A 15407-nucleotide genomic window follows, 5' to 3' on the forward strand; every position below is an offset into this window, starting at 1 on the left:
GATTTGTCTGGAATCATGCAGATAGTGAGTTACAGAGTAAGGCTGTAAGCCCAGGTCCCAGGACTCCAAACCTATTTCATTTTACCAACTTAACAACAAACAAGTAATAAAGTGCCCTAAATGACGCCAGTACCATTTGTGTAGAGTCATGAGAGGAGGCTCTCCCTACTTCAGTCAAATGAGAGGAAAACCATTCTTGAAGTTACAAGTTAGGAGTGAGAACAGCACAACTTTTCCTTGCTTGGGAGTGTGACCCTGGCATCTAGAAAACTTTGGCAGCCTTTGTCTCTGACAGGTCCTGCACCTGTGGCTCCAAGTAGGGTCCTGGCTTTGGACAGTGCATTTGGTGACTAGCCCTTAAAGTGGAGTAGCTCATTGGATGGCTGGCCATCACTAGATAAATTATTTCAATCATATCAGCTCACAAAGACAGGATCCTAAGATATGGAGGAACTGTGATCCCTTGTCATGGGGTGTGCAGGGAGACTCAGATCTTGAATCCAGGTCTTCTGACATTATATTCAAGGAAAGATCCTATTTTGGCTTACAGCATGCTACAGTTTGAAGGTGCTGACAAATAAATGAAGGAGGGTAGGCCGTGGAATATGGATCCAATTGGTCCTAGTTGACTCCAAACAAAAAATGATGGAAGTTGGGTATGAAGAATTCATTTCAATCTGAGGAAAATTTGCTAAACAATTATCTTTCCAAAAAGCCATACAAACTATCTAGTATAGCCTGGAGTCCTTAGAATAGACACAGGAATGAAATCCTTGATTTTATGGAATGGAATTGGCTTCCTATGAAGGGAGTGCCTGGGGAATTCTCCATCATTAGCATCTATTGCTTAGCATTGATATAGCATTTTGAAGTTTTCAAAGCATTTTACATGTTATCTCATTTAATCATTGCTCCCATTTTATAGATAAGAATACTGAATCTCAGAGAGGTACATGCCTTGCCTGGGTATGCACAATTAACAAATATCTAAGATAGGATTAGATTATAATTCTTCCTAATTCCAAGAACAATGTTCTAACCATCACACAATAAAATGCTATTAGATCCTTTATCAGGGATTCAATTCAGCAAACACTTATTAGATGCCTACTAATGTATAAGGTTTTATTCTGGGTAATGTAGAAGTGAGAACAAAAATGAAAGCTCTTATCTTGAAGGAACTTATATTCAGCCGAAATAGCATTATAATCTGTATATGGAAAGTCAGACAAAATTTGCTAGAGAAGATTATAGATTCAGAAAATAGAGGTAAAGAAATGAATCCCAAGTATGGAAGATGATTTGTACCCATGCATGAAGGTAAACTATAGATTGTTGAATTCAGGCAACAACAATTAGTCTAACTTTTTTCTGGATCAATGTGTGGAATAATGATTTAAGGACAGATAAGAACAAGACTAGTGGGTCTTAAATTCTTAAAGAATTTCTATTTTATCCTAAAAGTAAGAGACAGTTATAAAGAGTTTTAGAGTAGATGAGTCTACTGTCAGATCATGGTTGTAGGAAAAAAATTTTGACAGCTGTATGGAATACAGAATAGAAAGAGGAGGAACTAGAAACTAAGAAATTAGTTAGAGCTGTACTATAGGTGAAGTGTAATAAAGACTTGAATACTAGGCTAGTAGTCATATTATGGGAGAGAATAGGGTGGTGGCAAGAATGCTGAAGACTTATAATTAACAAAATCTGACATTTGATTAGATATCAAAGAAAAAGGGAGTAGTATTGGAGATAAGGGATGGTTCCAAGATGATGAACCTTGGTGAGTGGGAAAATAGTGGTGCCATGGGGATTTCTGATTAGGTGGGATTTATTATTTTTATTTATTATTTAGTTAAATCTTTCTATACAATCTACTATTCCTTCCCAATAGGAAATAGGAAGCAGAAGGGATTGTTGTTGGTGTGGTTGTAGTGGTAATGGTGGTTGTTAGCAACATAGTTTTGAACATCAATAATAAGCCCTAGTATAATTGACTTTTCTCCACTGATGAAATTTATCTTCGTCTTTCATTTAGCTATAACTATGTGGACCTGAAGATCTTGTGTAGTAATCATTGAGATTTATTGATCTCTTTCTCCCTGCTTACATCTTTCAAAGCCCCCTTTTAGGACCATACCTCATTCTTGGGCCACATTGTATCACATTTCACTTTCTATTATAATGGTTGGTGAGCTTCCACCCTTTTCCTCCTCAGAAGCCTCATAGAGATATAAATAAAAAGGGCTCAGACTCTCAAAGTTCATGCCAATGGAGCTCTTAGGTTTATCAAAGTGGAAAGGCTCCAAATGGTGGCCCTGGAGATATGCATCTATCACTTAAGGGCCAACCTAGCTAAACTTCATCACCTTGAGCTTGACCCACTGCGTCAAGGTTGTTTTGGCTACAGTGAAGAGTCTCTTCTAAGGTATGGACACCATTTACATCCATGAAGGGATGAAATCATAGATTTCTTCTAAGTTTTAGAGTATATAAGTACATGTCTTATCCCCTGTGATAAAATATAAACTTTTCATGAGTACTATAACTGTCACATTTCATCTTTGTGCCCCACTCCTCAACTAGAGTAGTCTTTATGCATTAGGCATCTAAAATGAATTTATTAAATTAACTTGAATATGGAAGGAAAATATTTCTTTTTTTGTTCCAATATAATGTAAAAAGGCTTCACAGATTCAGAGACCCTTGGAGCTAAAAGGAAGCTCAGTACATAAATTCCTAGAACGTGGAATATAGTATGTCCATACTGGAAGAGAATCCTTAGAATATGGAACTAGTATGTCAGATTTATCAGAGCCCTTAGAATATAATGAATGCTGGGTGGATTGTTCCATTCATTGTATTTATATGCTTTAAAATAATTGGTTGAATAGCATTTTCATTCTTCTTGTTGTTGTTTGCTTGCATTTTATTTTGCTTCTTTTTTTAATAGTTTGATTGGATGTTTTGTGTGGCATGATAATCATATAAATATGTATGCACATATTGAATTTAATATATTTCTACCAAGTTTAACATGTATTGGACTATTTGCCATCTAGGTGAGGATGTGAAGGAAGTGGGGGAAATTGGGATAAAAGGTTTTGTAAGGGCTAATATTCAAGAATTGTCCATGCATATGTTTTGAAAAATAAAAAGCTTTTAATAAAAAATACTAAAAAAAATAATAAAATATAAATGCCTGCTTAAAAAATTGTTGATTGATTGGTTGTAAATGGCCTTAGACTGAGGCTTAGAATATTAGATCAAAGGTCTTGAAACTATAGAACATGACATGTTAGAAATGAAAGGGATCTTTGACAAAAGAACTCTAGTCCAAGGAATTCTCACCTGTTTTTGTGTCACAGACCTATTTGGCAATCTAGTGAAGCCTATAGACCTTTTCTCAAAATAATGTTTTATAATATATAAAAGGCATTGGATTTCAAGGAAATCAATTATATTGAAATAAAGATATCCTTTTTCCCATCTAAGTTGATGGACTCCCTGAAGTCTCTTCACAATTCATTGGTTTGTAGACCCCAGATTAAGAGCCCTTGATCTAATCTAAACCCCTTATTTAGCAGATGGGGAAACAGGTTCAGAGAACAGTTAGTATCTACTTATCCCTATCTAACACCTTTCTATTAAATTTATTAAGTTTCATCTTTGTGCCCCACTCCTCAACTAGAGTAGTCTTTATGCATTAGGCATCTAAAATGAATTTATTAAATTAACTTGAATATGGAAGGAAAATATTTCTTTTTTTGTTCCAATATAATGTAAAAAGGCTTCACAGATTCAGAGACCTTATTCTTGCCTTATTCTTTTTTTTTCCATTTGGATTCTTTTTCTATTGCTATTCTATATGGATACCTATTATTATTTGTAGCTGATAAATAGGGAGATTGAACAATAATTTCATTGTTTTTCAGCTTTGGCATGATTCATGATGGAGAAGGGAATCCATGCAGAAAGGCTGAAGGCAACATCATGTCCCCCACTCTAACTGGGAACAACGGGGTGTTCTCTTGGTCCTCTTGCAGTAGGCAATATCTCACCAAGTTCCTCAGGTATGGAAACCAAGGAGACTGTCTAATAGAATTTTTCTTTGAGTAGTGTTGCAAGCAGTGACAACTAAAGTGGAGGCTTGTATTCATGTTCCCATTTGTCAATGACTGACTTCCTCAGCCTTATGATATAGGTGAGTAGACTCCAATTCTCAGTTTTAGGTTCAGTGGCTCACCAAATATTATCTCCATTATATAGCTAATGGAACAGAAGCTCAGGAGGTTAAGTGATTTGCTCATTACTACACAATAAGTCAGGGACAAAGCCAATATATGAACCTAGATCTGACTAGAGATTAGCACTCATCCCTATATAGCTTGGTGGCTCTTGGATAGATACATTCTTTTGGTCTGCTGCAGGGAACTACTTCATTTTTGGTCGTTATCACCTGATTTTCTTCTCACCACAACCCTCTGCCCCTAACAGCAAAGCAAAGCATTAATTGAGTCAATTCTGTCAAACAGTGTAGGAAAAAGTGGAAACCAAGAACTGAATTGGTCATTTAGCTAAATGGAACATCTGTCTTGGTCATCATTTCAATTAAGATAAGCATCCAAACCTGCCTACATTTTGCCTTGGAGGATTCTTTGCATACACAAGTAGGTGGAAATACCGTGAAAAGAATGAAAATTGAATGAAAATTGATTTTTAACCCTGCCTAGTTTTGCATTAGAGGGTTCTCTGAAAACAAAAGTGAATAGAAATAATATATAAAGAGGTCAGCATCTGTGATTTTCTCAGATTTCCTGGTATGGAAATTCCTTCCACCAATGTAGACAACCCAATTATGATTTAGTAGATAATCCTTGAGGAATTGTCTGAGGCATATAGACACTGAATGACACTCTGAGTCACACATACATCCGAGGTCAATTTGGAACTTTAGTTTTCTTAATGCCAAACCCAGCTCTCTAAGCATCATAACATGCTGCCTCATCAGCAAGGATAAGACCTCAAATCATTGAGCTGAATTCAAACAGAAAATTATAATTAAAAACAAGTAAGAGCCTAATCCAATATGAGACATATTGGAATTTAGATCAATTATTGAAGTTTCTTAACAAGCTCATTTTTGCCAAAATCTTATGTATAAGAAAAAAAAGGACCTTTCAACTTCAGTAACCTATAGACATTCCATTTCAACAGTTATATTGTATTTTTTACAAGGAATTGGTGCAAAAGCTCTTTGGAAAACATAAACACAGTTATAGAGAACCTGAGTGAGACTTAGCTCATTCTACAATGATGTTCACTGTATTCTGCTATTGATTACTAATCAGTAATCAATAGTATGTTCTGCTATTGATTACTGATGGGATCATGAGCAAATCTCATTCTCAGTTGTAACATTAAGGTGTTGCACCACACCACTATTCTTAATAAATTCAAATAGAAATGAATCTTACATTTTAATCTAGTTTGGACTTCATTTGGGAGATCTGCCAGACTTCCACTCGAAATTTGACATCTCTCTACTAGACATTCCTTTCCAATCCTAAACCCTATGAATTGGACTCCATGCCTGGATAATTTCATATTTAATTTTCTAGTGCAAAGAATACTGCTAGCACTGAAATGTTCCCTTTAATATTCTCCATTCACTTTAGCAAAAACACCAGAGTTCTATAAAGTATAGATTGAGAAGTACTCATCCATTTTTTGTTGCCCTTCCACCACTGTGGCTTCAGTTTTTCCATCCTCTTCTGTTACAGAGAGAGGGACCACTGAGAAAAAAGGTAGTGCAGTCATATAGCAAGAACCCAAATGAAATAATATTTTCCTTTGGGTTTCCACAGAATGTCAAGGGATCTAAGGGAAGTCTCTAAGCACATGAGGTGAATTCCCAATGAAGAATTTATAGGACGTGGGATAAGGAATACTCAGGATATGGAGCAAAGCAGATGATATGCAATATCTATCTTTGAAAAGTATATTCAATAAATGAATGAATTCCATGCTCTGAAATGTTGAATTAACCATTGTTCAAATATATGAGAAGAGTATGTGTGAGGTTTTTTTTTTAATTCCAAATTAGATGCAATAACTAATGTACATCTGTTTTTCCTCCAGCACAGCCCAGGCTTCTTGCCTAATTGATGAACCAAAGCAAACAGGACAGTATAAATACCCAGACACACTCCCAGGGCAGATCTATGATGCAGATGTTCAGTGCAAATGGCAATTTGGAGCAAAAGCCAAACTTTGCAGCCTCAGTTTTGTGAAGGTAGGCAAAAGAGGAGTGAGAGTGCCCTTTCAAGATTATATTAAGATTCTTAAGAGGCTACTTTGTGATGTTTCTATCACAGATTGACAAAAATTGGCATTCTGAAGTCAAGTCAACACCTTGTATCTGGTATAATAACGTATTGCTGGGTCACTGTCCAGAATAAGTGGGTCTAATGGACCATCATGATCTTTCCTCTGATAGAAGGTTTGGCAAAATATGGAGCAGGAAAGATTGTTAAATTTGGATCCAGAGAACATGAACTTGTATCCCAAACCTGCCAGTTACTAACTGTGTGCTATTGGAATTTACTTCATCTCTCTGTCTCTGTCTCTGCCCTCTGTTTCTATCTTTATCTCTGTCTCTATTTCTCTCTCTCTCTCTCTCTCTCTCTCTCTCTCTCTCTCTCTCTCTCTCTCTCTCTCTCTCTCTCTCTCTCTCTCTCTCTCTCTCTTCATGTCTCTGTCTCTCTTCATGTCTCTGTCTCTCTTCATGTCTCCGTCTCTCTCAATTTGGTCTCTATCTCACCTAGGCTAAAAGTTCAGGGAACATTTACCAATGATTTTCTTTGTGCTAGTTTTATATCCTATTCTCAAACTTCCATCTCCTGAAGGTGGACCTTATAGACACCAGACTTATGTATACACTGATTGAATTAGCCCACTCAGAACTATTGAGTTCCAGAGACCCAATAGCCTCAGCTTCCCTAGTAGCAGGAAACCACCGGATAAGTATGTTCCATTATCTCAGACAATTTATGATTCTTAACCTCACTTTTCATTTCTGGTAAAAAGTTAATGGATCTGACATTTGACAATAAATGGATTTTAGGCAAGTCAGTTCCCCTGTCTAAATTTCTTTTTTTTTTTTTTAATTCATTTTTCCAAATTATCCCCCCCTCCCTCCACTCCCTCCCCTCGATGACAGGCAATCCCATACATTTTACATGTGTTACAATATAACCTAGATACAATATCTGTGTGTAAATACCATTTTCTTGTTGCACATTAATTATTAGCTTCCGAAGGTATAAGTAACCTGGGTAGATAGACAGTAGTGCTAACAATTTACATTCACTTCCCAGTGTTCCTTCTCTGGGTGTAGTTATTTCTGTCCATCATTGATCAACTGGAAGTCAGTTGGATCTTCTTTATGTTGAAGATTTCCACTTCCATCAGAATACATCCTCATACAGTATTATTGTTGAAGTGTACAGTGATCTTCTGGTTCTGCTCATTTCACTCAGCAACAGTTGATTTAAGTCTCTCCAAGCCTCTCTGTATTCCTCCTGCTGGTCATTTTACAGAGCAATAATATTCCATAACCTTCATATACCACAATTTACCCAACCATTCTTCAATTGATGGACACCCCTGTCTAAATTTCAAGTTCCTTTTCTAAAATTGGGATAATGAGGTTTGTACTGACAATTATAAGCAGTAGAATGAGTAAAGCACTTCATGAACCCTAAGAACTATTGGGTTTTGTGCTTCAACAGCGTGGGCTTCTCATAGAAGCACAGCATATGGTTCAGAGGGTGACTATGGATTTACAAACTTTGAGGTGCACAAGTGTCTTGTCATAAGTCTGATATATCTATTTCTGCTTCTTTCTCAGTAAAATGCTATTAATAACACATGCCTCGTTTAATTCATAGGGCTATTGTGAGGTTATCTGGGATGATAAATTCTCTCAAAAACTTTCTCTTTAAAAAATATTTATTTAAAACAAAATATAAAATAAGAAAAAAATAGAAAAAGGCTGAAAAGGAAAACAAAATAAAACAAAACAAAACATTGTCATGTGTCCAGCAGAATACCAGGAAGGATTCAAAATATGTAATGTAAAAATTCATTTCAAAAAAGCTCATATGATAATAGAAAAGATTATAGTCTTTTTTTGCTTCCTTGTAGGTTATTGTTTTGTTCTCTGTTATGCACTTTTTACTTATTCTTTTTCCCCTTTCATTCTCTCTTTCCTGCAGCAGGCTACTGGGCATGGGCATATTCACACACACACATATAGTCATATACACATATCTATATAAACACACCTACATGCATACACACATACATATATATATATATATATATATGCATTTACACAAATGTAGACATGCATTTAAAACTAATTAATATGGCTGACATACAAAGTAGATCTCTCATGAATTGAATATTTCAATTTGATTTTGTCTGAGATCAATGATTACTAGCCCTACTTTTTTTTCCTAATAAATTTTACCCCTAATCCTAGTTGTAGTGCTTGTGTATATCTCTTATTTCCTATCCCTGCTAACTCTTCTACTTTAATTCTATTCCTTAGCTTGCTTTGCTGTTACTTAACATTCCCTGACTCATGAATCCCTCCCTTATCTTCTCTCCCTGCCTTCCCCCCTCCCTTTACACATTCCCATTAATCTATACATCTTATCCCATTGCCACAAATCTGCACACCCCTTATCCCACCTTATTCTATTCCCTCTCTACCTCCCTCTGCCTCTTCTTTATTGATTTTGAAGAGTGCTATACACTTTGTGTGTGTGTGTGTGTGTGTGTGTGTGTGTGTGTGTATTGTCTCTTATTTAACCTATTCCTGCTATGAGTAGGTTCAAAGAACTACAAGCCCTCCTCCCCTTCCAAAGCCTGTGTTGGTTCTTCCTCTGCAACTCATTCTTATAACGTAATTACTATTTTTATGTTTTCCTAGATACTTTTGCTTTTTAGAGGCAGATCATACACAATTCTGTCCCAATATTTCTTTTGAACTACTCAATTACTGATGTCAATCTTAAACATATGGTTTACATTTCCATGTAAAAAACATAAACAATTTGTCATTGTTGAGTCCCTTGAAATTAATCTTTGATGTTGGCTCATATATTAAATTTTCTACGGAGTTCAGGTTTGGTTGAGACAAAGTTCTGAAAATCTGCAGGTTCATTTAATGTCCATTTTTTTTGTTGTTCAATATTATGACTAGTTTTGCTGGATATGATATTTTTGCCTGCAGAACTGATTCTTTAAATTATATGTGCATATGTGTGTGTGTGTGTGTGTGTGTGTGTGTGTGTGTGTGTGTGTGTGTGTGTGTGTAAATTCCAGGACCTGAAGTCTTTTATTGTAGCTGATGATAAATCTTATCCAATTCTAATTGTGGTTCCAGCATATTTTAATTTTTGGTTTATTTCTTGTACAATTTTGTCTTTGATCTGAGGGTTTAGACATTTATTAATAATATTCCTATGTGTTTTCCCTGTAGGACTCTTTGAGGTGATGATAGGTGGCTTTTTTTCAATTTTTTTCTTTCCCCTAATGTGTAGGTCAAATTTTTAAAATTATTTCTTGATTATGTGTAAAGGTTTTTTGTTGTTGTTGTTGTTGTTGTTGTTTTTGGGGGGTCACAGCTTTCAGGTAGTTCAATTATTCTTATGTTTTTTCTTCTTGGTATCCAGATCTATTGTTTTTCTTAGATGTTTCACATTCTGTCATCTTTTTTTCATTCTTTATATTGTGTTTTGTTATTTCTTGGAATCTTATCTCTTTCCTGGCTTCTCCTTGCTCAATTATAATTTTCAAAGAATTATTTCCTTCTTTAAGACTGTATCTCCTTTTCTAGTTGGTTAACTTCTTCCCCCCCCCCCAATAATCTTCTTGTTTGTCTTGAATGGTTCTTCTTACTTTTTAGTTTTTCCTCAATCTCATTTGATTTTTTGAAGTCTTTTTTTAAGTTCTATAAATTCTTTCTGAGCAATCAGCCATTTAACATTACTCTTTGAGGTAAAGAGTTTTTTTTTTTTTTTTACTTACCTCTGAAGATGAACCCCATCTTCCCTGTTCCCATAGTAAGTTTCTATGATTGGGCTCTTTCTTCATTTTTAAAAATGAGAACCATTAATATAAACACCTCTAATCCTGGGTTGAGTGGGGGTTTAGTTTAACCTTAACTATCTCCTTTGACTTGGAACTCTGAATCAAAAGCTCTCCACTTCTTCAAGTGTCCATAGCCAGCAGTGTCCCTGCCCCACTGCCTCTGCAGTGGGATTCAAACCCAAGTCTTCAGACTCTAAATCTAGCACTCTTTACAACAACAAAGTTGCCAACTCAAAATTTTACCAGTTGCTTATTTCTTTCAGTTTGATGAATTGTACCAACTGGAATGTGAGGTTTCTCTTGTGCATCTTGAATCCTTGCCATATTCCTACAGATATGCTCAATTCTCTTTCTTTGTTTATCCAAAGTCTCCCCTTAACTTTTTTGCTCTATCCAGCTATTGTCCAATATCTGTCTTTCTCTTCACTACTAAATATCTTGAAAAATCATTCATACCCACAGCTTCCATTTCTTCACCACCAGCTGCTCACTCTTCAATCTATTGCAGCTGAATTTTTACCACCTAGTGTTCTATTGAAAACATTTTCTCTTTAAGTCATCAATGTCTTCAAAAATCTTTTTTCAAACTTCATTCTTTTTTCAAAGCTTTTGGCATTGTTACACACCTGACTCTTTTTATGTCCTATCTTCCATTAACTTCACAGATAGCACATCTTTCTTATTACTTTTTATGAGTTTTCATTTTGGTAAAGTGAAAAAAACACAAAATTTGGAATCAAAGGGCTTTGAATCTTAGCTCCTAACATTTGCTACTTATGTGATACTGGGCAACCATTTAATGTCTCTACACATCAGCTTCCTTATTTATAAAGTGAAGAAGTTAGACTAGATGATCCTTAAAGGTCCCTTCTAATTTTAGCTCTATGATCCCATTATTATTATTTTAGAAAATAAACTTTTGTTGATTTCTTTTGTTTTTACATAACCAAAATTTCTTCCAGTATCCATTCCCCTCTTCCCTCTTAACAAGCCAACTCTTATAACAGGTACTATTTTTTTAAAGAAAAAAAGGAGGAGAAAAAAGAACAAAAAACAGAAAAAATCAATGTAGTGAAAAAATCTGAAAATATATGCAGTGTATCACATTTGTGGTATTTATCTCTGCAAAGGAGTGTGTTGGGAGTGTTTGTGCATATCATTTTAGAGCCATGCTTTTTGTTATAATTTTGCAACATGGTTGCCCTTTTCTTTTCCTTTCCACTATACAAGTGTGAGTACTATTTCCAATAGTGTAAATACAATTCACCTTTTTATCACTTCAGCCAAAATAGAAGTTGTCCATGTTTTCCTGTATAAAAATCTCCATGGTGCACTGGAGGAATTCCTTTAGGTCTTTTTACATTCTGTGAATGCAATATTGCACTTGGACTGTTATCATTATGATTGCTCAATATTGCCACATAAACAGTATTCTTTTCAAATACATTTCCTGAATGATATCCTTTATGACACTTCTTTCATGCAAGTCATCATGATATGTTCCAAAATACTTATCATTACCATGCATCTGCTGATTGCCCTCTGGGTCAATTCTTAGCATGACATGGTATTCCATAACTCATAGTCATACCACATCACTAGAAAATCTCTGGTAATAAAAAGCTGGATTTTTTGTTTTAGGTAGCTACTTGGGATAACTGAAATGCTATTCTGTTCTCCACATACAACCCAGCCCCTTCTTTTCTCTTGTTCAGTTCTGAGCCCAAGTCATTATTCTCCTTTCTCAGGCAACCTCACTTCCTCACTCTCCCTCACACACATATCCAGTCAGTTGATAAGTCTTGTTTCTACCTCTAGCCATCTCACATCTATTCAAGCAGTCACCATTCTTGTTCAGCTCTCTCACCTCTCACTCAGAATATTGTGATTGCCTACTGATTAAATTCCTCCCAATCCATTTTCCACACAGCTGCCATTGATTTTCTTTAAGGGCTAAGTTTCTGGGAAACAACAACAACTATTGTTTCTAGGACAAAATAGACATAGAATTTTCTCTGTTTGGCTTTTAAAGCCCTTTAAAACATGGCCCTAATATACCTGTACCATCTCATTATAATTAGTTTAATTCCTGAAAGTGGAAAAAACTTCTTCACATATGACTCTGCATCTCATTTCTAGGCCTTTATACTGGCCATTAAATGTACCTCTTTCACACCCCTACTTCCTCAATTCCTTTACCTTCTTCAAGCCTGAAGTATGACCTCCTACATGAAAACTTTTTTTGATTTTTCATGATTCTTGGTGTCCTTTCTCCCCAAATGAACTTATTGTATATGTTCTTTATATGATTAGTTATGTTGTACTGTTTATCCTGATAAAATTCTGGCTTAAAGCAGAGACTATTTTATGTTTGTTTTAATATCCCTAGCACTTATCATACTGGTTGGGTGGTACTTATGATTTGTTTCATATGGATTACCAGAGTATCAATGAACAAAACTGTCACTTTGTTTTCCTTGATCAAGGATTCTTATGTGATCTTGATGAATGGGAGTTTCTGGTTGGAAGAGATCCTTGGCTGTACTGTCAAGCATTTTTGTAATTAATAAAAAGGCACATTTGGAATGCATATTTTTTTTAAATCTCTCATTTGCTTCACTGATTGAAGAGATATTTTTGCTGAAGGAGATTGTAAAAATCTGTTTCATCTTATATTTTCATCAAGGATATGTGTAGGTCCTTCTCATACAAATATTATAGAAATTAGAAAGTACTTATATTGGTTAGTAGTTATTGATCTACAATAAATTTATTCAATAGCTTGGGAGGAAGGGAGAGTAATATTTTCTGTGCTTTTTTTCCCTTTTGTTTTATATCTTTCAGGTATTTTGAAAATTGACTTTTCAGTGCTTCCAAAATTGCATCACCTCCAGCACACATTTCTTCAGTATATACTTAATCCATTGCCTTTTGTGGATTTATATCTTTTAGTACCTTTTCTACTTTCTTATTTAGCACATGGGAGAGTTCAAATGTGGTGGTTCTACTTTTTATCACGGATAAAAATAGTTGGTTATAGAAATGTTGACAGATCTGTTTGTTTTTCATGTTTGTTGTCTTTCCAGTTAAATTTATATGTGCTCTTTATGTGATTTTGCTTGGGTTTTTTTGGTATAATAGAATCATGTTTAGCTTCCTGAAGGATATTTTTCCTTTTACTGCTCTTTTGTGAATTGATCATTTTGGTAATCTTCTATTCTCTCTCTCAATTGAACTATAACAATGATAATCTCAATTGTTCTTCACATATAATATTCTTTTAGACAGTGCTTTTAAGATAAACTGAATATTTAAATCACATATTATAAATCTTCAAATATGAACATGTTAGTTTAATAGAAATGCTGAAACATGGAATCAGAAGAATCTTGGACTCGACTCTTGACATCAAAACTTATTAATTGTGTGACTCTGGGAATGTTATATAGCTTTCTGAGTGCCTCTTCCTCTATCTCTAAAGTGACCAGTGAATTACCTTATAGTTCTAATCTATGAATTTTGAAATTTTCATATTCCAGGGTTCTCAACCACTAAAAGTCATGACTTTTGGGTGATTTGATATCTCCAAGCTACTATACCCTAGTTATAAAGTCAGGAGAAAATGAATATATTACATGGCAACATTAGTCTAGATTTTATCTCATAACTTCATCATCACTTGGCTCTCCTGAATCATGCTATGAGTTGACAAAGTAGAAATGTGAGACCTGACCAAGGTCAACATAGAGATACATCCACATATACACAGAGGAGAGACCCAGATCAATAGTATGAATGCCACTGAAGCTTATTACCCAGTCTTTATGAATCTCCCTCCTTCATTCATACTAATTATTCTCACAAAATATGCCACATTAAGTTGTTGCCTTTACTGTTGCCCCAGTTCTATACTGCAAAATAATATCATCCATCCCATCCAATAACAGCAGTTACCTTCTGTGTAGTAGAAATAAGTGGTAGTCATTTATGGCTATGGCTTAATAGGAAATACATGTCCAGATTTGGCTAGCCATCCACACTCCATTTAAAAAACTTATGGTGGGTAATTTCACTCCCAGAGGGGGGAAAATTGTGAGAAAGCTTTTATATTATTATATTAGCTTCAATCTGTTTCCTTGATCTATCTGGTGTCTGGCTTTTGTAACCTTTGCTTGGTCTTAGATTATTTCTTCTTCCTCCTCACTTGAATTTCACAGCTCCCTATAGATGGACTTCTTGGCTGGGTCTCTCTTTCACAAATAAGCTGGTAATCAACCTTTGCCTCTTAGTTCAACTTGTCTTTACTGACTCTGACCCTTCACTAACTCAGAGAGCATTGTTGCAAATGGTCCCACCCTATCTGGTCTTAGCTGCTTTGGCAAAATGCCAATCAGTTTCACCTTGCCATGGGGAGGAGGGCAATAGGATCTGGATGATTTTTTAAATGTTTAGTAAAAAATGTTTTCTTACACTAAAAAGGCAAAAATTAGATGTTATAATTTAATAACTCTAAATATTTTCTATCCCTAATGATTTTTTAAAATAATATGAGTCCTTTAAAAGCTTCATCAAAGTTCTTCCAGAATTGCAGCCTCAATTAAATAATAAAACATAACAAAAAACAAACAACATCAAAAACCAAGTAGAGTTGCAAAAAGGATAGTGTCATGTATCAGGAGATATACTGCTTCGAAAGGCTTCAATCTGGTTATGTAACTTTAGGCAAGTCATTTTCCCCTTCTTGGCCTTAATGTCCTCATCTGTGAAATAAGAGTCTGGAATAGATTTAAAAATATCTAAGGATTTTTCCAGAACATTCTACATTTTAAGGTCCTTTCAAACGTATGTTCTTGGATCTTAATATCTTCTCTAAAGATGAGATATCTGATGTTTATTGCTTTGAATTTTTTGAAATCGAGAATTAAAATTACTTCTTGGTATTTTGATAGTTGATTGATTTTATCAGCAATAATGTGGTATATTAGATAGAGAGCTGAATTTGGTGTTGGGAAGACTTGAATTTGACTCCTACCTTAGGTACTTACTGATTGTATGATTCTGGATAAGTCATTAACCTGTGCCAGCTTTAGTTTCCTCATCTGTAAATTGGGAATGATAATAGTATATACCTCATGGGTTAGTTTTGAAAATCAAATCTGATAATATTTGTTAAATATTTTTCAGACCTTAAAGTATTATATAATTAGGCTCTCTCCACCGTAGTAGATCTAACCCTTCCTTAT

General features: G+C 35.0%; 1 protein-coding gene across 1 annotated transcript in view; it reads left to right on the plus strand.

Annotated features, from left to right (window-relative positions):
• Positions 1–15407, plus strand: part of ADAMTS18 (ADAM metallopeptidase with thrombospondin type 1 motif 18) — a 165699-nt gene that overhangs the window by 70741 nt on the left and 79551 nt on the right. The window contains exons 7-8 of the mRNA XM_074286587.1: positions 3936–4073; positions 6142–6295. Of these exons, the coding sequence (XP_074142688.1) occupies positions 3936–4073; positions 6142–6295 (292 nt within the window). The remainder of the gene's footprint in view (positions 1–3935; positions 4074–6141; positions 6296–15407) is intronic.

This window comes from Sminthopsis crassicaudata, chromosome 2, assembly GCF_048593235.1.
Source record: "Sminthopsis crassicaudata isolate SCR6 chromosome 2, ASM4859323v1, whole genome shotgun sequence".
Classification (NCBI taxonomy): domain Eukaryota; kingdom Metazoa; phylum Chordata; class Mammalia; order Dasyuromorphia; family Dasyuridae; genus Sminthopsis; species Sminthopsis crassicaudata.